This window comes from Phacochoerus africanus, chromosome 4 (assembly GCF_016906955.1).
Source record: "Phacochoerus africanus isolate WHEZ1 chromosome 4, ROS_Pafr_v1, whole genome shotgun sequence".
Classification (NCBI taxonomy): Eukaryota; Metazoa; Chordata; class Mammalia; order Artiodactyla; family Suidae; genus Phacochoerus; species Phacochoerus africanus.
The window spans coordinates 140,851,445-140,874,929 of record NC_062547.1 but is presented as its reverse complement, the minus strand read 5'-3'; the positions used below and the strand labels follow the sequence as shown (position 1 = coordinate 140,874,929).

The 23,485-nt window shown below is 54.9% G+C and overlaps 1 protein-coding gene across 2 annotated transcripts in view; it reads right to left on the bottom strand.

The window, feature by feature from the left end:
* Positions 1–11,265: 11,265 nt before the first annotated feature.
* CTNNA1 (catenin alpha 1) overlaps positions 11,266–23,485 on the bottom strand; it is a 187,816-nt gene continuing 175,596 nt past the window's right edge. For both annotated transcript variants that reach the window (XM_047778741.1, XM_047778742.1), the window contains 7 exons: positions 21,326–21,526; positions 20,706–20,857; positions 16,046–16,156; positions 14,725–14,906; positions 14,518–14,623; positions 13,159–13,293; positions 11,266–12,381 (listed from right to left, as the gene is read on the bottom strand). In XM_047778741.1, the coding sequence (XP_047634697.1) occupies positions 12,094–12,381; positions 13,159–13,293; positions 14,518–14,623; positions 14,725–14,906; positions 16,046–16,156; positions 20,706–20,857; positions 21,326–21,526 (1,175 nt within the window). In that variant the 3' untranslated portion in view covers positions 11,266–12,093. The remainder of the gene's footprint in view (positions 12,382–13,158; positions 13,294–14,517; positions 14,624–14,724; positions 14,907–16,045; positions 16,157–20,705; positions 20,858–21,325; positions 21,527–23,485) is intronic.

The following is a 23,485-nucleotide window of genomic DNA, read 5'->3' as shown; positions in this document are numbered from 1 at the left end:
CGGGGACCTGCTTCGTGCGCTGGAGAGCAGCACCGGCAGCCGTCCCCGGGCAGGAGCGCGCTGGGGTTTGGCGGAAAAGCAAAGCGCCAGCAAGAGGGGGAAGCGGGTCCCAGCGGCGGCCCGGGCGCGGACTGGAGCTGCTGCCTTGCGGCGGGAACTTCGGCAGCGACCCCGGTGACGGAGCTTTTGCCAGGGTCACTCAGGCTCTCGTGGCGAGAAGAGACGACGCGGGGACGGGGGCGGAAGCCGGGGCCCGGAGCGGGGCCTAAAGAGCAGAGGCTGATGACGGAGAAGAGGCCGTGAGTGCTCAGACTCCCCGCGGGCTGTAGAGACGGAGCCGCAGGACCTGCTCCCTCGCCTGCCTGCGGCGTGTGAGCAGGAGGGTTGGGGTGAAGCCTCACCCCGGGACATGAGCCGAGGGGTGTGCAGAGGCGCTGCGGGTAGACTGCGGAGGCAAAAGACGGGGAGCTGGTGGTGGCCGCTGTTTTGCTGTGTTTGTGTCGAGATGGTTGTACATTCAAGCGCGGGGTGTTGACCAGGCAGCCGGAGAGAGTCTGGAGCCGAGGGAAGAGGCCCCGTGTGAAAAGAGACGCTCCGAAGCTGGGGTGTGAGGGGGCGGCTCCCGGCAGGCAGTGTGTGACACGTACAGGCGTCACAGGCATTGCAGGCTGGTCGTTAAACACAGCAACTATTAAAAATCAAAGTGTGTGAATTGACAATCAAATAACATATTTGAAAAGCAAAGGTAACTCTTAAAAACTAATAAAAGAAGAGCGGAGTAAACCCAAAGAAAGCCGAAGAAAAATAATAGAAAAGTGGAAAACAATAAAATGGAAGACAGAAAAACGAAAGAAAATCAATGAAATGAAAAAAGAAGACACAAATTATCAGCACCAGGACTTAAAGATGAGGTATCAGCATAGACCCTACAAGCATCGAAAGGGTGAGCGACGACTACCAACAATTCTAGGTCCATAAGGTTGACAGCATAGAAGAAATGACGGCCCATTTCCTTGGAGAACACCGTCTTTCACTGCATTCGTTTACTGTCGCTGCTGTTAACAAGTTACGACGAGCCGGTGCCTTCGCCCAGTTCGGGGTCTTCCCAGAGTTCCGTGGGCTGGACGTCCGACACAGCTGTCGCAGGGCGAGATCAGAGTCATCAGCAGGGCTGTTCCTTCCCACAGGCTCTGGGGAGTGGTTTTTCCCCCCCTTTTCCAGCTCCTAGAGGCTGCCCCAATTCTTTGGCTCTTGGACTGTTCCTTCATCTTCGAGGCCAGCAAAGCAAATCAGGTTCTCACATGATGACACTCTGACTCATTCTTCTGCCTCCTTTTCCCGCCTTTTTTTTTTTTTTTTTTTGGCCTTTTCCAGGGCCACACATGTGGCATATGGAGGTTCCCAGGCTAGGTGTCTAATCGGAGCTGTAGCTGCCGGCCTACGCCAGAGCCACAGCAACTCAGGATCTAAGCCGTATCTGCGACCTACACCACAGCTCACGGCAACACCGGATCTTTAACCCACTGATCAAGGCCAGGGATCGAACCCACAACTTCATGGTTCCTAACCACTAGTCAGATTCGCTAACCACTGTGCCACAACGGGAACTCCCTCCTTTTCCCGTTTTTAAGGCCCCTTGTGATCACGCTGGCTCACCCGGGAAAATCTCCCTATTTTATTTTATTTTATTTTTGCTTTTTAGGGCCACACCCACAGCATATGGAGGTTCCCAGGCTAGGGGTCTAATGGGAGCTACAGCTGCCGGCCTACACCACATCCACAGCCACACCAGATCCAAACCACATCTTCGACCTTCACCACAGCTTATGGCAGCACCGGATCCTTAACCCACTGAGCGAGGCCAGGGATCGAACCTGCAACCTCATGGTTCCTAGTTGGATTCGTTTCCGCTGCGCCACAACGGGAACTCCCCAAATCTCCCTGTTTTAAAGTCAGCTGATTGGCAACCTTAATTCCAGCTTCAGCCTTTATTCCCCTTTGCCGCATGTTCCCAGATTCCAGGGAGCAGGATGTCGACATCTTTGGGAAGCCGTTCTTATACCTCCCACAAACACAGACTACCAAAACTCAAGAATAAACAGCCCTTGGAGCCCTCTGTATATATTAAAGAAATTGAATTCATAGTTTAAGCTCTTCCACAAAGAAACCTCCAGGACCAGATGGTTTCACCGGCAAATTCTACCAAATAACCCTAATTCTACACAGTCCTTTCCTGAAAATAGAATAAGACACTCCCAAACTCATCTTCCGAGGCCAGCATTACTCTGAGGCGAGCCCCAGACAGAGACTGGAAAAGGAGTTCCTGGAGTCCCGCGGGGCTCAGTGGGAACCGCCCTGACTAGCATCCACGAGGATGCGGTGTGATCTCTGGCCTCACTGCCCTGCTCAGTGGGTTAAGGATCCAGCATTGCCGGGACCTGTGGTGCAGGCCAGCAGCTGCAGCTTGGATTCGACCCCTAGCCTGCAATGTCCATATCCTGCCCGTGCGGCCCTAAAAGAAATTAAAAGGAAAAGCTCAGACCACAGTCGCTCGGACGTGATGCGGCCAGGAGGGACAGGGAGGGAGACAGTGGAGGCTTCGGTAGGGCCAGGAGGTTTTCTGCGAGCCCCACCGAAGCAGTGCACAGCTCCCCTGTAGGGTATTGGGAAAAGGAATGAAGCCGTATAGAAATGGGCGTCGCCATCACCAAGTGGAGTTGATCCTGGACATGCAAGACTAGTTCACCTCAAATCGCCACAGAAACTAAGGAAGAAAAAGCCACATGATCATCCCAACAGAGGAAGAAAAAACATTTGACAAAACTCAATGTCCATTTATAATAAAAGCTCTGAGTGAATTGGGAATAGAAGAGAGCTTTCTTAAACAGATGAAGGGAACCACATAAAAACCTGCAACAAACCTCAAAGTTACTGGTCAAAGAATGACTTTTTTTAAGATTGGGAACAAGGCAAGAGTGCCTATTTTCATCTCTCCATGTCACTACTGTGCCAAAAGTCCCGGGCAGTTCAAGATCAGGAAATGAGTTCCCGCTGTGGCGCAGTGGTTAAGGGGCCAGCATTGTGTAGCTGTGGTGTAGGTTACAGTGACAGCTCAGATTCCATCCCTGGCCCCGGAACTTGCATATGCTGTGGGTATGGCCAAAAAAAAGATAGAAAAAAAGAAAATGAAATGGAAGGTGTACAGATTGAAAAAGAAAAAAGAAAAATGTCTCCATTGATGGATGACATGTTTGTCAATGTAGAAAATCCCATGCAATGTACCAAACAAAACAAACAAATACAAACCTTCTGGAACTGGCACTAAGTCAACATACAAACACTATCTGTATTTCTGTATATTAGCAGTGAACAATCGGGAATGAAATTTTTAAAAGTACCATTTACAATAGCTCTGAAACAAAGGAAATGTATTAATCTAGCAAAATAATGTGCACAATTTTTATGCTGAAAACTCTAAAACACTGATGAAAGAAATAAACATCTAAATGGAGAGACACACTGAGTACATAGATTTGAAGACTCAATATTGGTAAAAAATCAGTCCCCTCCCCCCCGCAAAAAATAAACCTGAACCCTAGATTCATTGCAATCCCAGCAGGTAGTTTTTAGATATCAAGGGTTTGATTTGAATATTTATTTGAAGATACAAAGAAATTGGAATTGCTTAAATAGTCTTGAAAAAGAGGAGTAAATGTAGAGGACTCACTCATGCTAGCTGATCTTAAGAGGTGCTGTAAAGCCATCGTGATCAAGAGAGCGTGGCCTTGGTTAAAGAACAGACATGCAGATCGATGATCACAGCAGAGGTCAGAGTAGACGCACACAAATAGAGCGAATAGAGTTGATGAAAGTGCAAAGACACTTAAGTGCAGAAAGAATTGTGTCTTTTCCTTTTAGGGCCACACGCACGGCATATGGAGGTTCCCAGGCTAGGGGTCTAATCAGAGCCGCATCTGCGAGCTACACCACAGCTCACGGCAACGCCAGATCCTTAACCCACTGAGCAAGGCCAGGGATCGAACCCGCAACCTCATGGTTCCTAGTCAGATTCGTTTCTGCTGTGCCACGACAGGAACTCCAGGATTGTGTTTTCAATAAATGGTACAGCAACGTTTTTCTAAAAGCAATTTTTTTTCTAAAACTTGGACAGTCATGTTTTAGAAAATGAACCTTTACCTATACCTGTCATCTTACGCAAACTTTAACTCAAAACCAAATATAGACCTAAATGAAAAATTATAAAACTTTTAAAAGAAAATGGGAGAGAACTCTTTGTGACCTTGTGTTAGGCAGCATTCTCAGATATAACACCAGAAGCATAATTCATAAAGTTAAAAATTGATAATTGGGTTACATCAAAATTAGAGAAAGAATACTGTTAAACTAAAGAAAAGGACAAGGCACAAACAAAATACCTTGCAGATTACCCATCGGACAAGTGATGTGTATCCAGAATATTAAAAAAAAAAAAAAAATCCTCAAAAACTCATCAACAACAACAAAAAAATAGTTAACCCGGAATTTCCATTGTGGCTCAATGGAAATGAATCCAACTAGCATCCATGAGGATGCAGGTTTGTTCCCTGGCCTTGCTCAGTGGGTTAAGGATCTGGCCTTGCCGTGAGCTGGGGTGTAGGCTGTCAGCTGCAGCTCCTCTTAGACCCCTACCCTGGGAGCTTCCACCCAAGGGTGCAGCCCTAAAAAAAAAAAAAACCCACAATTTTTAAACAAATAGGCAAAGAATTTGAGAAGCCATTTCACCAAAAAAGATATACTAAATGACAGATAAGCAAGTGAAAAGAGGCTCGGCCTCATTAGTTGGTAGGAAAATGCAAATTAAAACCACCACAAATCACAACTAGACATCTATTCAAGCGGCTAAAGGGAGAAAACAGACGACGCAACCATACCACGTGCTGGAGAGGATGCGGCGCTGCTGGGGCCGCCGTGGGAACGCAGACGGGGGTACAGCCCCTGTGGGAGGCGGCTGGGGAGTTTCCTATGAAGTTCAGCACAAACTCAGCACCCAGCATCCCAGTCTCACTCCCAGGGCTTTACCTACGCAAGATACTAAAATCTGTTTACACGAAAACTTGAACACTTATATCCACTTGATGTGTAAATGAAAACAAAACCGAAACAACCTAGAAACCATTAAAATGTCCCTCATCTGGGGACGGAGAGACCGGTGTGGCCCACGCCCTGCCCCTGCGCCTCAGCCCAGGAACAGACTGCAGGTTCCCCCCGCAAACACATGTGTCTCTCGCATCCTGCTGATTCAAAGACACCAGGCTCAAGTTCGCTTCTGTCTGTGATGTTCTGGAAAAGGCAGAGCTATAGGGAGAGAGTTTTGTCACGTCTTTGGGGTAACACGGGAACCTTGGGGCAGGGGTGTTGGAACTGTTGGGTATCTTGATGTGGCGGTGGTCACGCAACTCTGTGCCCTTGTTACAACTCAGAATTCCGCACCAAAAAGAATGGATTTTACTCCACGTAAATTTACAACTAACTTTTTTGAAGGTAATAAATACTCCAAATTGTTCCTAATTACATTTGCCTGTGGTCTGTGCTCCTGAGATGACTTCCGTCTTTTGCATCTGGTGGTGGAAACGCCAACTGTGCCCCAAGGTCTGTTCCCAGCTCCACCTTCAGGACCCCATGCAGCGGGTGGGCCTGGAAAGTTGACGTGGGGGGGGTGTTGACACCGTGGGAATTGGGAAATGCTCCCAATCAAGGCTTAATGTATTGTTTTGTTGATTTTGTCTAGACTTAAGAAAGTGATGAAGAAAATGTTAATGCCAATTAAAGTATGGCAGCTATAGATAGCACAGAAAATCGAGGAAGTTGTCCTGTAGCATTTGACAGCTATTATCTGATTCAGCAAAATGTCACTCACTGACAAGCGAAATTCCCACATCTGTGTCTGCTGTTTCACTTCTTTACTCCTTAAAGCAAATATCAGCCAACATTCATGTCAGAACCAGACCCATTGGTCAGGTGCAAGCATAGGCTGGCTCTGGATGCAAGATTTCAGCAAAAAATCAAAGAAAATCACAATAGCCAAGGCATGGAAACAACCTCAATGCCTATTGACAGATGAATGGATCAGGAAGATGTGGTACATATATACAGTGGAGAACTACTCAGCCATAAAAAAGAACAAAATAATGCCATTTGCAGCAACATGGATGGAACTAGAGACTCTCATTCTGAGTGAAGTCAGTCAGAAAGAGAAAGTCAAATACCATATACTATCACTTCTATGTGGAGTCTAAAATATGGCACAAATGATCTATCTATAAAACAGAGAAGATCATGGACATGGAGGAGACTTTGCCGGGGACAGGGGGAGGGACTGGGAGGGACTGGGAGTCTGGGGTTGGTAGATGAAGACTCTTGCATTTGGAGTGGACAGGCAATGAGATCCTATGCTCCAGCACAGGGAACTATATCTTATATTTCTTCGATTTTTTCCTTTTATTTTTTATTTTTTTATCCAGGAAACTGTATTTTAATCACCTGTGTTGGAACATGATGGAGGATAATGTGAGAAAAAGAATGTATATATATGTATGACTGGCTCACTTTGCTGTACAGCAGAAATGGTCAGAACATTGTAAATCAATCATAATAAAATTAAAAAATCAATGAAAACCTTCAGTGGAATTTAAGCTATGTGGAATTTAGAGTAAAGAATACTGCTTTTTTTTGTTTTTGTTTTCTTTTTTTTTCTTTTTTTCATTTTAGGGCCACCCCGGTGGCATATGGAGGTTCCCAGGCTAAGGGTCAAATCAGAGCTACAGCCACTGGCCTGCACCATAGCCACAGACAGGCCAGATCCAAGCTGTATCTACAAACTACACCATAGCTCATGGCAATGCGGGAACCTCAACCTACTGAGTGAGGCCAGGGATCGAACTGCATCCTCAGTGGTTCATTACCACTGAGCCACGAGAACTCCTCTGCATATTTTGCTATTTACGAAATGTGCGCTACAATTACTCTACAGAGTAAAATGTATAACAAAATAGATGTTTATATATGCAATACCCCCCCCTCGGCCCCCACCTCCAGCTGCTTGTTGCTCATTATCTGGCTCAGGAATCATCAGAGACGAGGCGGATAAGAGGAGCAAGGCCAGAGGCCTGGACCAGCTCAACATGAGGAGGCAAGAGAAAGAGCTGGTACGAGAGTGTGCAGGTGGGACATGTGACAGGGAGGGCGGGAGTGGCTGCTGCAGCCTTGGCTACAAGGAGGACTGGATGGAGTTTCGGGGGGCAGTGCAGGCAGGGTCCGAGCCCTCACCCGAGGAGCTTGGAATAAGGGGAGGGCATCTCTCTTTGTTAAACCCCAGGAGTTATGAACACGTTTTGTGTGCTGATGGGAATGATGCGGGGGGCAGAAGACAGGGCAGAATTGAGGGGGAGCCCTTGGCGGCAGGAGGAGGATCCCTGCGCCGACAGGTCCTGGGGGCCCGCGGGAGTGGAGGGGATGGTGGGGACCTGGGGCCTTTAAAGGGACTGGACCCAGAGGCTGGGAGGAGGGCCTGGTGGCTTGCGGGTCGAGGGGGCTCCACGCCGAGCCCGACCCCTCGGCTGTAAAGCTGAGGGGCAGGAAGAGCGCCGCCGCCTCCCAGGTTGTGCAGGTGAGACGGGGAGACGCAGGGAAGCGCCTGCCGGGGCCCTGGCCTGCAGGAGGGGACGCTGAGCCTGAGCGGGGCTGCAGAGGGGAGGTGGGGCGTTTGGAAGGGGCTGCGGGAGGCGCTGCAGGGCCCTTCGCAGGGCACGGGGTGGGCAGCTGGGCTGTGCCCACCTTGAGGGTGGGTCGTGGCCAGAGCAGGTGTGAGGGGCAGCCAGGCCCCTGAGGCCACCAAGGAGGTGCCGCTAAGGGTCGTGGCTGCCCAGACTGAGAAGCAAAAAGCCTCAGGATGCTGACAGGAGACTCTTCTCTCAGCGGTGGCCAAGGGGCCGGAGAAAATCGCCCAAGGACACGGCAAGGCAGGTCTCCCTCTCGCTCAGCCCAGGCCGCCCCGCTTCAGATCCTGCTGAGGGCGGAGGAGCGCCTCGCGATGTCTGGGCAAGGCTTCTGGTGGCTCCTCGGTGTCCTGCTTTCCGCCTTCCGGTATCTGCTGGTAGACTGGTTTGAAGCCATGGATCATTCCAGGGGTTCAACAGCTATTTCTTCAGCCTGTGTCAGACCCGCTGCTGGGCGATAGGGTGACCCAAGACCAAGCTCTTTCCCAGAGGAACGTGGGACAGTCCCGTGAGGGCCGCGCTGTGACACCACGCGCCGGGGCCCAGCAGCCTGAGCTGAGCCCGGAGGTCAGTGTTTCCCCGGAGGTACCAGGGATGATTATAGGTAATACTTGAACCAACATTTACTAAAATTGTTATTTGAATATATATTAGAAAAAAATAGCAAACATGATTTCATAGGTATTGTTGAAGAGGAGGCGAAGCTTTAAAAAAATGTTAGTATTTTTAAGCAACTAATGGTATGAAGGTTGGGCTGGCAACGTGATGACCAGAACGGAAGTAAGTGATGGACTCTCAGGGCGAGCACAGGTCATCCCAGGAACTGCCACCAGGGGGCAGCGTGGGTGCAGAGGGCAGGGTCACAGAGGCAGGCGCTGGGGAGCCCCAGACAGGGCTGTAGGCAAAAGGCTCTGCTCTTGAGAAGGGTTTTTGGAAGCTTCCTCTGCGTTGGGCGGAGAATGGATGCTGGAGGCGGAGGGAGGAGGGCAGTCCAGGGGAGCAGAGGGGCTGGCCTCTGCTAAGAGAAGTGGATGGGCTGAGCGGGAGCTGGACCGGATGGGGACCTGGCACCGGGGTGCAGGACTGCAGGACATCAGCAGATGGGTGAAGCAGCTGGGGAGAGACGTGGATCCGTAGCCTGGAAGAGAGCTTTGGACTGTGAGAAACTCATAGCAGCAAAAGCCATGTGGATGTGCCAAGCGGCAGCACAGACCCTGAGTCACCAGGAGGGGCCAAGGAAAGGGAGGCCTGTAGCTATGGGCCTGGTCCCATGAGGGGCCCTGGGGCAGCCAGGGACCGTGTCCTGAGCCTTGGAGAGCTTGCGATTTCAAGCACTCATCCCTGTGAAGCTTCCAACAGAAACAAATGGATGTGTAAATCGTTCAAAGCTATGAACCAGGGCATGTAAGTATTTATCAGAGGTAGTATTTTTTTTTTTTTGTCTTTTTAGGGCTGCACCTGCGGCATATGGAGGTTCCCAGGCTAGGGGTTGAATTGGAGCTGCAATTGCAGGCATATGCCACAGCCATAGCAACGCCAGAGCTGAGCCGCGTCTGCAACCCACCCCACAGCTCACAGCAACGCCGGATCCTTAACCCACTGAGTGGGGCCAGGGATGGAACCCTTGTCCTCATGGATCCTAGTCGGGTCTGTTACCACTGAGCCACAGTGGGAACTCCCAATGTACTGTCTTTGTTCAGTCCCTACTGTCACTTTCTCATCCAAGCTGTGTCAGGTACCTACACCACAGCAATGCCAGCTCCTTAACCCACTGAGCGAGGCCAGGGATGGAACCTACATTCTCACGGATTCACTACTGCTCAGCCACAACGGGAACTCCCAAGGTGGTCTTTCTGATGAGGGGCCTCTTGACAAGATCCCTGTCCTGAGACGTAACAGGGGTCCTGGGGAAAGTGGAACCCCAAGTGCAAAGGGTGAATGACAAAGAGCCGTGAGAAGAAAGGCCAGAGACAGCAAGATGCCGTATTTACTTGGCTTTTACCAAGGGACGAGGAAGCCACTGGAAGGTCTGAGCGAATGACAGCGACTCGTGTTGTTTTTGGGGGTTTGTGGCTTCCGTGAGGAACAGGATGAGCACAGACGTCTGGCAGCAGGTAGGTTCCTGCAATGGTCCACGGACGAATGACCGTGGGAGCCGCCTCCTGCCAAGGGCGGTGTCCTCTGCCACCGCGGACCCTCGTTGGCCCCCGTCACCAACAGAATACCGAGGGGATGGAAGGCAGAGCACTTTCAAGAGGAGGTTTTTAAAAAACTAGCTTCCATCTGGTTGCTGTTCTCCTGGCCCAGGCACTCCGCAGGGAGCCAGCGGCCCCGCCGAGCGGCTCCTCAGGAAGAGGCCCAATCCCAGGCCTTCTACCAGCGGCCGCGTGGAGGAGCCCGGAAGCGGCTCTCCAGCTCCTCAAGCCTTCGGCGACCCAGCCTGGGAGGCCCTGAGGCAGAACCTCCCACTCGGCTGCTCTGGGATCCCTGGGCTTCGGCATCGGTGAGGTGGCATTTGTTATCGTAGCTGCTAAGTTTTAGCACAGTTGGTTACACAGTGATAGAAACCGAGAGAGGGACGCGGGGCTTCGACCACGTGACGGCAGCCGGAGCCGGGGAGGAGGTGGACCTGGGCTTCGTTTTAAAGAAGGAAGACCCCGTGCAGCTCCCGTTTGAGATCGTGGGACGTCATCCAGGTGGCAGGAGGAGGCAGGCATTTAGCCAAGGGCGGTTCTGGCGAAGCCGGCCCTCGGATGGACTCGGACCCAGGAGGGAGCAGAACCAGACAAGAGGCCCAGGGACCGGGTCCTGGGACAGCTCGCCCGGGAAGAGGGGAAGGAGCGCCCGGAGACGGCGGCAGGACACCGGAGCGGGGGCTCGGGGTGCTGGGCGGGAGCGCCCAGGAGGCGGGCGTGTCTCCCGGCCCCTGGTGCGGTGAGGACAGCGGGACGGAGGCGAGCCCAGCGCGCAGTGTGGACGGGAGCCCACGGCCGGGCGGAGAGCTGACCGAAGGGCAGGGGGACGTGGAGCAGAGGAGCCACAGCCTCCAGGGGCTCCGTGGGGAGTTCTGCTTCAGGTGGGACGTTGGCTAGAAAGGGACGTGGGTTGTGGCGGTTTCGCATTTCTCAGCCATTATCCTGCTGCGGTTGCCAGCTGATAGGGATGATTCGGAGGAGGGGGTGACATCCAGAGAGACGTCAGTGATGCCTCTGAGGCTGTGACCTGCACCGGGAGGACAAGGACACGGACGTGTGAATTCCTGCAGTGAGCACGGCCCTCCCTGCTGGGCTGGCGCGGAAGCTCTAAGGCCGAGCAGCCCTCAGCTGCTCTGCCTGGAGCTACGGGCAGAGGCTCCTCGCCCGGCAACAAGGCCGGGAAAGAGGGGCGGCCGGAGGGCCCCTCACCACCGGTGCTGTGAGCAAATGCACAGATGCTGACTGTAAAACTCGATTCTACTAGAAGGCAAAGAAAAGGACTCTGTCCCTTTCGATCTGGTTTCATAGTGGACTTTATTGGGAAAAGTTAGTGTAAAAACAAATGCATAAAATTTAAATAAGGCAGTCGAATTATACCCTATGGCTAGAGTCATCGCTACGGTGGTCACAAAGAAGCCGAGTCTGTGTTACCGCCCAAGCAAACACGCGTCTGCCAGGCCTCTGCCGCAAGCCCGAGGCAAGAAACTCTGCAAGTATTAGAAGTGAGCCCAAGGAGGAATTTGCACTGGAAGCCGAAGAAGGGGGGGAAAGCGTGTTCTGATCATGGCGTCGCGACAGCCTAGCCTGAAAAGAGCAACGCTAGTCATGACCTGCAGCGAGCGCACACGGCGGCTGTAACCACGTCTTCGCGTCATCACCGTTCTTCCCGATACAACTATGTCCTACTGAGTTTCGTGGGGTCTGTCCCTCTAAAGACCTTTCTGGGAATGTTCACTTTCCAGGGCCGCCTTCTAAGACGCCCAGGCCGCTTGCTCTGGGTCGCCTTTGGTCACGTACCACCAGCCACCCTGCCTGAAGCAGCGAAGGCCCCTCCCTGAAGCCAGGCCCCTGCGATCAACGCCTGATGCTGCCGCCGCCAGGACAACGGGCGGGCGGGCGCGTCGACTTGGTCAACAGTGTTACCAACAGGTGAGTGTGGGAGTCTCTTTGGTTAAGGAACTTTGACGGAAGCTTGTAAAAAAGACAGAGCTGGATACGTGCTCCTCAATTCTAAAAGGATTTCTGATCAACTTAAACACAAGACTGTCCCTGTCCCCAACATTCACCCGCCTGCCTGCGTCCCCGGGACGCCAAGAGCAGGGGGCCGCCCGCAGCCGCCGGCCTCAGATGCTGTCCATGGCTTTGAACTCGCTGAGGGCCTGCACGGGGTTCACGTGCTTCTTCTGCGAGGCCCTCTTAATCTTGGTCTGGGTCTCGTCCTGCTTCTCCCTCTTCACCAAGGGCTTCTTCTCGGGCGCCTTCATCTTCCAGGACACGGCGGGGAGGTTGAGGGAGGCCATGCCCTGGGACTTCTGGTACTTGGTGGAGGCCACGTAGGAGGCCTTCACCGTCTGCACCACGGCGTTCATCAGGTTCTTGGCGGCCTGGATCAGGGACATGGCGCTGTCCACCTAGAAGGCACAGCAGGGAGGAGCCGTGAGCGCGGGCGGCCCGGGGCCAGGCCGCAGCGCCCCCCCGCTGCTGCTGGGACCCGACGCCCGCAGGTGCCTGTGCTGCGGCTGGCGAGCAGGGGGAGGCCTGAGAAAAGCTCGCGGGACCGTTAGCTCACTGCCCCCTCAACCGCATGATTCCCTTGGGGCGGGGGCTCTGCTGCAGTCGCGGGGGGGTGGGGGGTGGCGGCAGCAGCACTGGAACCGCAAGCACCGTCAACAGCCCCGCCTCGCGACAGCAAGCCCACGGTCAGGGCCGGGGGGTGTCCCCTCTCAGAGCCTCTGCCTTACGGCTCCCCAGGGCCGGGGCATCTCGGTTGCAGCAGGTGTGCACGTGCTGAGAACGTGTGAAAGGCAACGCCGTGGCGTCCTTAGCAGAAGCCACAGGGAATCAGGGGAGGGAGGTGTTTCTCCTGCCCAAGGTGACAAAGGGTCCAGACCTGTGACGCGGTAGACAGACCCAGGAAGAGACGCTACCGGCACTACCTGGAGGATGGGGGAGGTTTGAGGAAAGCTATCTGCGTGACCTCGGCAATTTCTCAACGGGTTCCATTTCTCTCGGAGGGAAGAAAAGTGAGGAAGCTACAAGCACTTTCTCCCAGGGAGCGGCCCGCACAGGCCACGCTCAGCAGAGCTGCGGTTCTGCAGGGAGCGGCCCCGAGCAGCCCTTGGCCTCTGAGGACCGAGAGGAAACTCGCCGGCAGGGCCCACGCCTGCCTCTTCCCAGACGGAACTTACCCCGGAGACGACCAGCTCCCCGCCCAGGTTCTGCACCTCGGCCTTGACTTTGCTGCAGATGTTGAGCTGGTGGCAGTAGAGGGCGATGCGCTGCAGGTAGGCCAGCAGGTCCTGCTTACAGGCCGAGTCCGGGCACTGCGGGAGAGCGGGCTCAGCACCAGGCCCCTGGCCCCCGGCCCCCCACCCCCACCCCGCCGGCTGTTTCTCAGAGGCCCCGCGTGCTCCAGAGCCAGGAGTCACCCCAGGACCCAGGGCCGTGACTGCCCGGGGCTACCCTCAGCAAGGCTGCTTCTGGAGAAAAGGCAGCACCCTGGGGCTGCCTGAGACCGTCCCCGCAGCTCCTCTGCTCCTCAATGACCCCCACTGTGGACACCTGATGACACGAGAGTCACTTCAGGCCACGACGGAGAATGTAAGTGGCTCAGAGCACACAGCATGTGGGGGCCGGGAGGGCCCGCCCCGTCCCGGGAAAGCACTGTCTTGCTGCCAGAGCTCACGGCCAGCTTAGGAGGGCCCCCCACAGAAGGAGGGGTGCACCCCCTCCTGGGAGGCTGGGGAGCAGGGAGGGCGAGAGTGGTTCAATTAAGCCTGCAGACCCTGCGGGAGAGCGAGGACTTGATTCTGAGCAGGGCAGCGCCGCAGCTCATTCAGTGATCACGCAGAAAGACGGCGCTGGTCCCCGAGTGGAGATGGGGCGAGGGGGGGGGGTGCCCCGTGACTCCGTGTGGCCAGGGGAAGCGGGGGCTCAGTACTGGATTATTAGACCAAAGAGGGCAGTGGAGGACCCGCTGTAACCCGAGCTGAGCTGACCGAGCGTCTCTGACCACGTTGGAAGCATCAGGGGAATGTATGGTGGCCTTTCCAGGACGGAGGAACATGCTGCTCTGAAGAATGAAGGGGCCAAGGCTGGGTGGCTGAGCACGGAGACATCTGTCCCCAGGTGGGCACATCAGCCTTCCAAAGCACCAGCCAAAAAGGCTCCTGATTCTTACGTGACACAAAGCCACAGAGGCTCTCCTACACCTGGTTTCAGTGTATTATTAGGACCTGCCTAGAGCGTCTCCTGAAGCCAAATGAGAGCCATAAACACCAGCAGAGGCTGGTCTGAGCTGCCGTGTCCACCAAGGACTGCAGGGCCCACGCCCCTGCTCCAGATGAGCTTTAATGCAAACTGGGCCTGCCTTATAAGACGAGTCGGAGGAGGAACAGGAATTGAGAAATCCTTACGACGACGCTAATACATAACCGAGCTGGGTGGCAAGTTAGGAGCAGTGCTTCATGAGAAAACACTGTTACCACCACTGGGCGGCCTGAGCCCCAGGATGAACCCGGAGGCCCACGGGCCAGCCCGTCACTCACGTGGTCTGCGATGGTACGGCCGAGCTTATCCATCCGGGATCCTGCCTCAGCAATCTTCTTGGCGGCGCTGATCACGTCGGACGTGTTTTTGAGCGGCCCTTTACCTCTGGAACAAGCAGACAAGGAGGGCTGTAGCACCTGAAGCCCCCCGCCCCGTCGGGGGGTGGGGGGAGGGGGGGGGCTGGGCCCCTGGGCCCCTGGGCTCACCGGGTGAAGTCCGTCATCTCCATCATGATCATGCACATCTGCTTGGCCAGCACGATGATGTCGTTACCGCTGTCGTCCCACTTGGACACTTCGGCGTCCAGCTTGCTCTTTTCTTCCTGGAAGCTGGCCACCTGTTCCGCGATCTTCGCTTTTTGCTCCTGGGGAAGCTGAGCCATGATAGCCTAAAATCAGAAGCACAGAAAGCTCTTACATAAAGAGAATATGAAGTTCCCACAGTGCATTAGGCAAGAATATTTCCACCAAGCGATCTATGACACAGGTAGGATAATGCTGTAATAGCTTTCATTTTGCTCAAAGGGCCATTTCTTCATTTTGTGCAGAAGTTTAGAGCAGCTTGAATTGTCGACCCCCTTTGAAGACCGAGCTGTAGGGTGGATCAAGACAGGGATGAGGGCAGAAGGCCCGGGCCGAGCCTCACCATCAACCTGCACAGGGACACAACCTGCTTTGCTTAATGCTTTACAAGTGTCACCCTGCCTCCTGTCGTGGGGAGGAGACGAGGACTCGTGTCCCTGGCAGGCCCTGAAGGGCGCTTCCTGTGGCCCAGTCCACCTCCAGCTTTTCAAGGTGACCTGGAAGTAGTTTTGGAACGTACACTTTACAGAAGGAAAGTGGGCACAAGAGAAGCTGCTGCCGAGGGAGCATTTTAGGGACGTGAGAGGCCACCTAGAGCTCATGGCAGCAGCACCCGGAGGCTGGCTGCCCAGCCCCAGCCCCAGCCCCAGCCTCGGGCCCTGCGTTCCTTCCTCTCCACTCTGCTTCCTGAATGCTCAGGACCGGGGCGGGGGTGGGGGGCTTAAGGCAGGGAGGTACCGCTTTTCCAGAATGATTTCTAAAGGGTGAAAAAAGACTCCTTAGAAATATTTCTTGGCATCCTCCCAAAAACATAAATGCAACTGATTGAAGATGTAATGACTTAAGTGAATGCAGTGGCGCTGGTTTTCTTGAATGCGCTACTGTGTTGTTTTTCACCCATGAATAATTAAATAGTTCATGCCCGTGGTATCACTGAGATAGGCAAAGAGAGCCACCTTTTTTCGACTTTTTTAACAAACGCTGCATTGACCAGATCCTGGGGCTTTCGGGACCCAGGGCCCCTCGTACGCCAAAGCCCAGGGCACCGCGAGGAGGCCCATATGCTCCTGCCCTGCTTCCAGCTGGGGAAACATTTCGGAGGAACCCCCAGGTTAACTGCAGAGGACAAGAAGTATGTTCTCGACAGTGAGTTTTCCTGGAAAAGAAAAGGCCAGACACGAGAGGAGCGGGAAGGTCTGCAGGCCGAGGCAAAGCGGGGCCTCACCCGGGCACTCTGGCCGGCGATCAGCTGGTCATCCTCTGTCTGGACACTGGTCCTGCTTCGGACATCGAAGTCTTCCGTCTCGAAGTCCGAGTCGTCCAGCTCCTCAGGGGTCTGCCACCAGACAGAAAACACAGTGAAGCACAAGCCTGGGCCTCCAGCCGCCCTGAGCCTCTGGGTCCACAGCCCCAGGGCCCAACAGACGGAGAGCCAGGATTTCCTGCAGGATTCCACGGCGGAGGAAAATCAAGTTAAAACGGCTCAGTGTTTGTCTGAGAGCCTGCCTCACTGACCACGAGCCATGCGGCCCCTTCAACGAGCAGCAGCAACGGCACCAGGCCGCCCCTTCCCAAAGGACCCAGGGGTCCTTGACCGCAGTGAGGGCTGCCAAGTGCTGCCAGGGCGTCCAGACTCTTTGCTTGACAAAGCTTTGGGGTTCGAAATGGACTTCGCCAACGCCTGCACCTTAAGACAAAGGTGAGACGCGTCCTGGGTGGGAAAGCTACTGGAGTAAAACACAAGTGTTTCCTACAGCATTAAGCAGACTCTTAGTCTAACTTTCCCACTTTACGATAAAAAAGAAAATTAAATGAACTAATAGTGGGCCTTCTTACAGGGTAGCAAATGCTGCTTTGAGGGGTAAAAACAGACAATGTATTTTCACGCACTGACTTTATCTAAGGCCAAGGGCGAACCTGGTGGCTACGGCCCGAGGAAACACCAAGGGGGCTGACGGCCGGCCCTACCTCTGCTTTAACTGTGAAATAAAATTCGCATGTTGTGCATCCTCCAGCCGCTCCTGATTAGCTGCTGACTTGAAACATAATGTCATCTTCTGGAAGTTATCAGCTGCAGGGCAGCAGGCAGAACAGCTGGGGCTGGCTCTTGGCCCAGCCGGCCGGCCTGTGACAGGAGGGCAGCGAGGCGAGTCCCTCATCTGCACCAGGGCCCAATCCAAGCCCAGCCCAGGCCTCGCTGTGAGGCTCAAACGAGAAGCCGTGGGAGGAAGCTCTGAAACCGCCGGGGGTTTGCTGGGTTTGTCCCTCCCTCGCTGAAGGGGAGGACAGTGGGGGTCTTGCGAGGCACCAGTGTGGATGCTAGAGCCTGGAGTTGTGTTGCCACGGGCCATTTAATTTTTTATTTATTTATTTTTTTGTACCCACAGCCTGGGCCAAGGATTGAACCTCTACTACAGCTGTGACAGTGCTGAACCCTTAAGCACTAGGCCACCAGGGAACTCCTACCCTTGGCCACTTTAATCTGGGGTCCCCGACACCTTCAGCCTCTGAGTGCTCCAAGGGGAGCCTCCTAACACAAGCTCCACCTCCCCACCTTTCTCGACGGCCCGTCACAGACCCACGAAAACCAAACATCTCCTCTTCCTTCATTGATTATGTGTCTGCCAACCACTCTTCTGGGCCGTGGAGGTACAAAACATAACAGACAAAACCCCCTGCTCTCACATGTATTCCAACGGGAGACATGACCAACGCAATAAGGGGAATTGCAAGACATCGAGGCAAGTGATCAGCGCGATCAAGCAGCAGGAAGACCGTCGTTTTATACGGGTGCTCAGGAAAGGCTGCGTGAGATGGAGGCGCTGGCCCCAGACTTGAAGACGGTGAAGGTGGGAGCACAGGAGGGGGTCACCAACACGAAGCCTGGAGCCGGGTCTGCCGGGGAAGTGGACGACAGCAAAGGCCGTTCACGGCCCTCGCGTGGCAGGGTCAGCTGGAGCCCTGGGATCCCAGGAAGGCACAGCGGGAGGTGAGGGAGATAGGCGACAGGCTCTGCTCCTGGCAGGCGCCCCGGCCTCGTGGGCCAGGGTAAGGACGGAGGGACAGGCAGCCGTCAGAGAGGACTGAGCATTCTGGGTGCTTGGTGGCGGGGGAGACTGCCTGACCCAGGGCTGCGGATGTGGAGCCTGGCTGAGAAGCAACTGCATGAAGCCAGGGAGAGATGACGGCGGCCTGGACCACAGCAGGAACAGTGTCTCAAGTCGCTATCGACGGTGAGGTAGACCCAGTAAGACTTGCAGAGAGATGAGATTCAGGGTATGAGGCAAAAAGCAGAATCAAAGGTGAAGCCAAGGTTGGGGCTGAGCAAGTGGAAGACAGAGCTGCCAGCAGGTGCTATGAGCAGCCTGGGTGGCGAGACAGGAGCTTGGTCTGGTGCGTGAAGCGGGGTGGGCGGGGGAGAGCGGGCAGGGTGGCAGGTGAACCAGGGGCACAGCAGAGTCGACCGCTTGCTGGTCTCTCCCGCCTTTATGCACCAAGGGAACGAGCACAGTCAGATGCTGAGACGACAAGTGACGAGGGGCCCCGGCAAAGAGACAGCAGGAGGGTGGCCAGGTTTCTCACAGTCGCAGAAATGGTGGTGTGTGTGTTTGTGTGTGTGTGTGCGCGCGCGCGCCCATGGGTGTGCGCGCCCCGGAGGAAGGGGCTGGAGGAAATGGGCTGAGGATGGCCGCTGCCAGCACGGGGACATCCATGGCGAGGGGAGGAGGGCAGGAGCAGATGTGCACACTGCTCAGCAGCCCTAGTGAGATGGCCCCACAGCTGGCCAGGGAGGCTGGGGCACAGGTGGGCAAGTGCCAGCAGGCCGCGGCCTTGGGCACCCAGGGCCCCCTGGCAGTGCCGGGTGCAGCAGCCCCACTCAGGATAGCTACACTTGTGTGCGCCAGGCCTCATGAGGGCTGCATTTTGCATGGCAAGTAAGAGGAAGTAAGGGGTCAGAGGAGAGACCACGGATGAACCACAGCCTGCGAGCTGAAAAGGCCTGAGGCCAGGACTTGAGGGGCAGAGAGAGGGGTGCAAGTGGGGAGGACCAACCCACGGCACACTGGGATGACGCCGAGGATGCGGCATGCACAGTGCCGGAGGGAGAGAGGGAGGGAGGGAGGCGACCCGGGGGCATCCTGACAGACACGGGGAGGATGTAGGTACCGGCGGTGACAAGGACCAGCCCAGACCAGGCAGGGGAGGTTGAGGTCAGGCCCGGACCTGGGGACACTGGGAGCCCTGGGGCTGGAAGGAGGATTCCTGAATTAACCAGGACAGCGAGGGAGACCTGACCTGGGACGCTGCCGACCAGCCTTGTCCTTGCTCCGGGCCCTCCCAGCTTCTATCTCGCCAGGCTGGCCGGGGCCTCTGCGGTCCTCATGCTCCAGCACAGCACTGAGAACGCAAGAAAAAGCTTCTACATGCCAGGCCCTGAGAGGAACCCGCCACCTCCGTTTCAGCCCCTAAAACCATCGACACCATCAGCTGAGCCTCAGCGAGCTGCGAACCACTCAGAGTCACAGGGTGAGGCTCCCCACAAGCCGACCTGCTTCCCCAGAATGGGGCCCGGGGCTGCGCGGAGCCAGCTCTGAGCCCCCAAAGGCGCTAACTTCAGGCAGCCAACACCTCCTCGTGACCATTCCTGTTGCCTCTGTTCTCTCCGTGTCTACAGCCTGCGAAGAACTCGGGGAGACAGCGCTGTGTCTTCCTCCCACTGGCACTTGCCACTCCTCCGCTGAGAACTGGCCCCTGGATCTAACCTCTCACCCCCTGCCAGGCCGGCCTCGCAGCAGCAGAGATGGGGAAACCTCAAGGCTCCCCCACCCCAGCCCCTCCGGGTGCCCTGGACCTGACGCAACAGCCTGCGGCCAACCAGGCAGTCCTGGGCCTTTCTCTTTGGTCCTAACCCCAAAAGGAGGGCGGTCGGGCCCGGGAGTTTCCAGAGCGGGGGTGAGCAGCAGGGCAGAAACCCTGCCCGCCACGGGAGGGGTGAAGAGCAAACCCACGAAGGGATGAGGGGATCTGGCCCCGCCGGACCAGATGGGCAGCACGGAGGAGCAAGTGGCGCTGCACTCCGGCTGCCGGCTCTGCAGCGAACGCAGCTGGCCCGGGCCTGGGGCACATCCAGGTGACCCGCGAGAGCTCTGCACAGGCCTGGCCCTCAGCTTCCAGGGCAACACGCTCGCTCAAAAGTACGAGAGGGACCAAGTGCAACAGAAGGGCAGCGGCGAGTCCCAGCCCAGTGGGCTGGGGATGACGACAGAGGCACCGGTGGCTTCTCCAAACCCCTTTGTTCATGCCGCCCCCGAGGGGGGCTCTGGACTTACCCTCAGACGGTGAGAATGCTGCTGTCCCAGGGCAGCCGCAGTTCCGTCCAGCTCTGGTGAGAGGGCGCCCCCCCCCGGGCCCTGAGCCACGAGCATCGCCAGGGGCCAGCACAGCCCCTCCGCCCTGCCCTCAACCCCCACGGGTCTAACCTGCTGCCCGCCACCCCCTGTGGACAGACAGTGGGGTGTTTCATGCCAGGAACACCTTCGACCCACGTCAAGGAAACATTCCCTTCTCGGCATGAGCTGAAGAGACTTGATTTTCTCTTAATTTCCCTCCAACTCAGAGGCCTCATATGTGTGGTGAGTGTTTGCCCTCAAGGAAATTATCAAGGCCAACTCTTAACTGGCATCCCTTCTCAGCCCAAGGTTGGACGCTAACTTGCCACAAAGAGTCACTTTAGACAAGGTAATTAAGTATATCTCCTCCTAACAGCTTTCAGGTTCATGGTTTTAGTACACTGCCCCCGCATCTGCCGAGCTCCCGAATGATGCACTGCTCGAGTCTGGCAGGCGAGAGGAGGCTGTGAGGACACCCGACACGCAGCCACTCACCCTGATCATCAGCACCGCTTTCCTGATGTCGCGGATGCCATCGTACACCAGGCGCGAGGCGTCGATGAACTCGTTCTCATCCATGGGCTGGGCCGGGTCCGAGCTGAGGGCTTCCACGGCCGCTTCGACTTGCTCGGTAAAACGTGGCATGACTGCAGAGAAGAAGAGAGCGCGGCGGGTCGGCCGGCCCCGCAGACGTCATCATTCTAGAGCCCCCCGAAAGCCCTCAGTCAGACAGAGCAAGGCGGGGCTTGGGAGGAGCCCCGCTTCTACCTGCGCACGAAGGGTTTACGGCGCCCGTACATTAAACGCCGCCTTTTGCACACACTCAAGTCATCTTGCCTCTGCTAGATTCGGTGAGTGCAGGATTTCGATGGCAGAGAACTTAAACCGGGGTGAACTGGAGGCCTCGCTGGCCTGCCCCCTCCTTCAGTTAGTGGGTTCACTGAGAGGAAATGTAACTCAGATGGTCACCTTACACTCGTGAGTTCAGAATCTCGCCCCGAGCCCGAGCTGAGTCCTGGGCTCCGACTCGCCGGTCCCGGGGCCTGGCCGGGCAGGGGGCCTGGCCGCTGGGCACTGTGTGTCGGGAGCAGGGGTACAGGAGGGAGACCCCGCACCTGTGTTGGAGAGCAGCTTGGTGGCTTCCAGCACCTTCTCTGTGTAGACCCCTGGCTCATAGTTGTCCATCTCCGAGGTGACTACGTGAATGACGCGGGCGGCCCGGCCGCGAATGGCGCCAGCTGTGCGGTCCAGCCCATCCACGTCTTTCTCCTGGAGAGCGATGACGCACTTGTTCACGTCTTCCAAGATGTGATTCTCTGAGGAACAAACCAAAACGCCAAATGAGGGAGGAGGCTGGAAGGGGACAAGTGGAAGGTGGCATCTATCACTCAGAGTGCTCACTTGGCGCCGGCTACAGTGCCAGGAACTTGACGTGCGTCATTTCACTCAAGTGACCGGTTAACTGGGGGCTAACTGTCCCACAGACACTCGACCTGTATTTTAACCTCCAAGAATAACAATCTTCATTCCAGATTGAAGAGAGAGAGACAGAGGCGTCCGTCTTCAAGGCACAGTTGTTCTGTACGCCTGGCAGAAAATTCAGGTGACGGCACCCTTACTAACTTCCCTTTCTCTTAAATAATCTCACCGATTTTATCCCAAAGTCTACATCAGAAGAAAAGGTTCACTGTAAGGCCTGCCTCTCCCAGTCCCCTGCCCCTCCCTCTGGCAGATGCCAACGGGACTCAGAGAAGCTACCCAGATGCCAGGACTGCTCTTGAACAGCAGGCAGTCCTGGACAGCAGGCTGAGGCCTCTTCTGCAAGGCGCGGAGGGAGCCCATCTGAGGCAAAAATACTCGGTAACCCACTCAAGGGATGCAGGTGGGTCTGCTGTGACATTTGAAGAGACCCTTGAACCCTGTTCAGCTGGCAAGTGGCTCCCACCAGTCACAGAACTGCATCTGCAGGATGCATCTAGACTACTTTCCTCGGACTTCCCATTGCGGCTCACAACAAAACTCTCTTTCCTCAAAGCAAAAAGCTTGAGAGGAAATGTAACTCAGACGGTCACCTTACACTCGTGAGTTCAGAATCTCACGAGTGTAAGAGTACTAGGAACCCCAGAGGAGGAGTGTGCTTCAACCTCATCTAAAATACCAAAGTGGAAGCCACCAAAATGTCTAAGAGCAGAGTGGGTAATAAATTACAGCCTACACAGCCGTTCAAATGGACGAGGTCCATCTATCTGTAGGGCCAACCCCGAATGGGCAGGCAATGCTCTCAGCCCAGCAGACAACCTGGGTGACAGGGCTGCCCAGGCTCCGTGGGGACAGTGGGTGGCCATTGCCTTGCTGCCTGGAAAGGCACTTTCTTCCAGACATAAGAACTCGGAGAAGCAGTGTCTATTAAACACACCCATGTCCTTAAACCCAAAGAGTACCTGGCACAACGAGTGAAGCACCAGAACAAACACGGCAATGGAATCTGTTTAAGAAACACATCTGGTGGCCAACAAGCACATGAAAAAATGCCCAACATCACTGATTATCAGAGAAATGCAAATCAAAACTACAAGGTACCACCACACACCAGTCAGAATGGCCATCATTAGTAAGTCCACAAATAACAAATGCTGGAGAGAATGTGGAGAAAAGGGAACCCTCCTGCACTGGTGGTGGGAATGTAAATTGGTACAACCACGATGGAGAACAGTATGGAGGTACCTCAGAAAACTAACTATAGAACCACCATATGACCCAGCCATCCCACTCCTGGGCATATATCCAGACAAAACTTGCCTTGAGAAAGATACATGCACCCCTATGTTCACTGCAGCACTATTCACAACAGCCAAGACACGGAATCAACAGATGACTGGATTAAGAAGATGTGGCACATATACACAATGGAATACTACTCAGCCGTAAAAAGAACAAAATAATGCCATTTGCAGCAACATGGATGGAACCAGAGACTCTCACACTAAGTGAAGTACGTCAGAAAGACAAATACCATATGATATCACTTACATCTGGAATCTAATATATGGCACAAATGAACCCACCTATAGAAAAAAAATAAACTCATGGACATGGAGAACATACTTCTGGTTGCCAAGGGGGAAGGGGAGGGAGTGGGATGGACAGGGAGTCTGGGGTTAATAGATGCAAACTATTGCATTTGGAATGGATAAGTAATGAGACCCTGCTGTGTGGCACTGGGAACTATGTCTAGTCACTTATGATGGGGCATGATAATGTGAGAAAAAGAATGT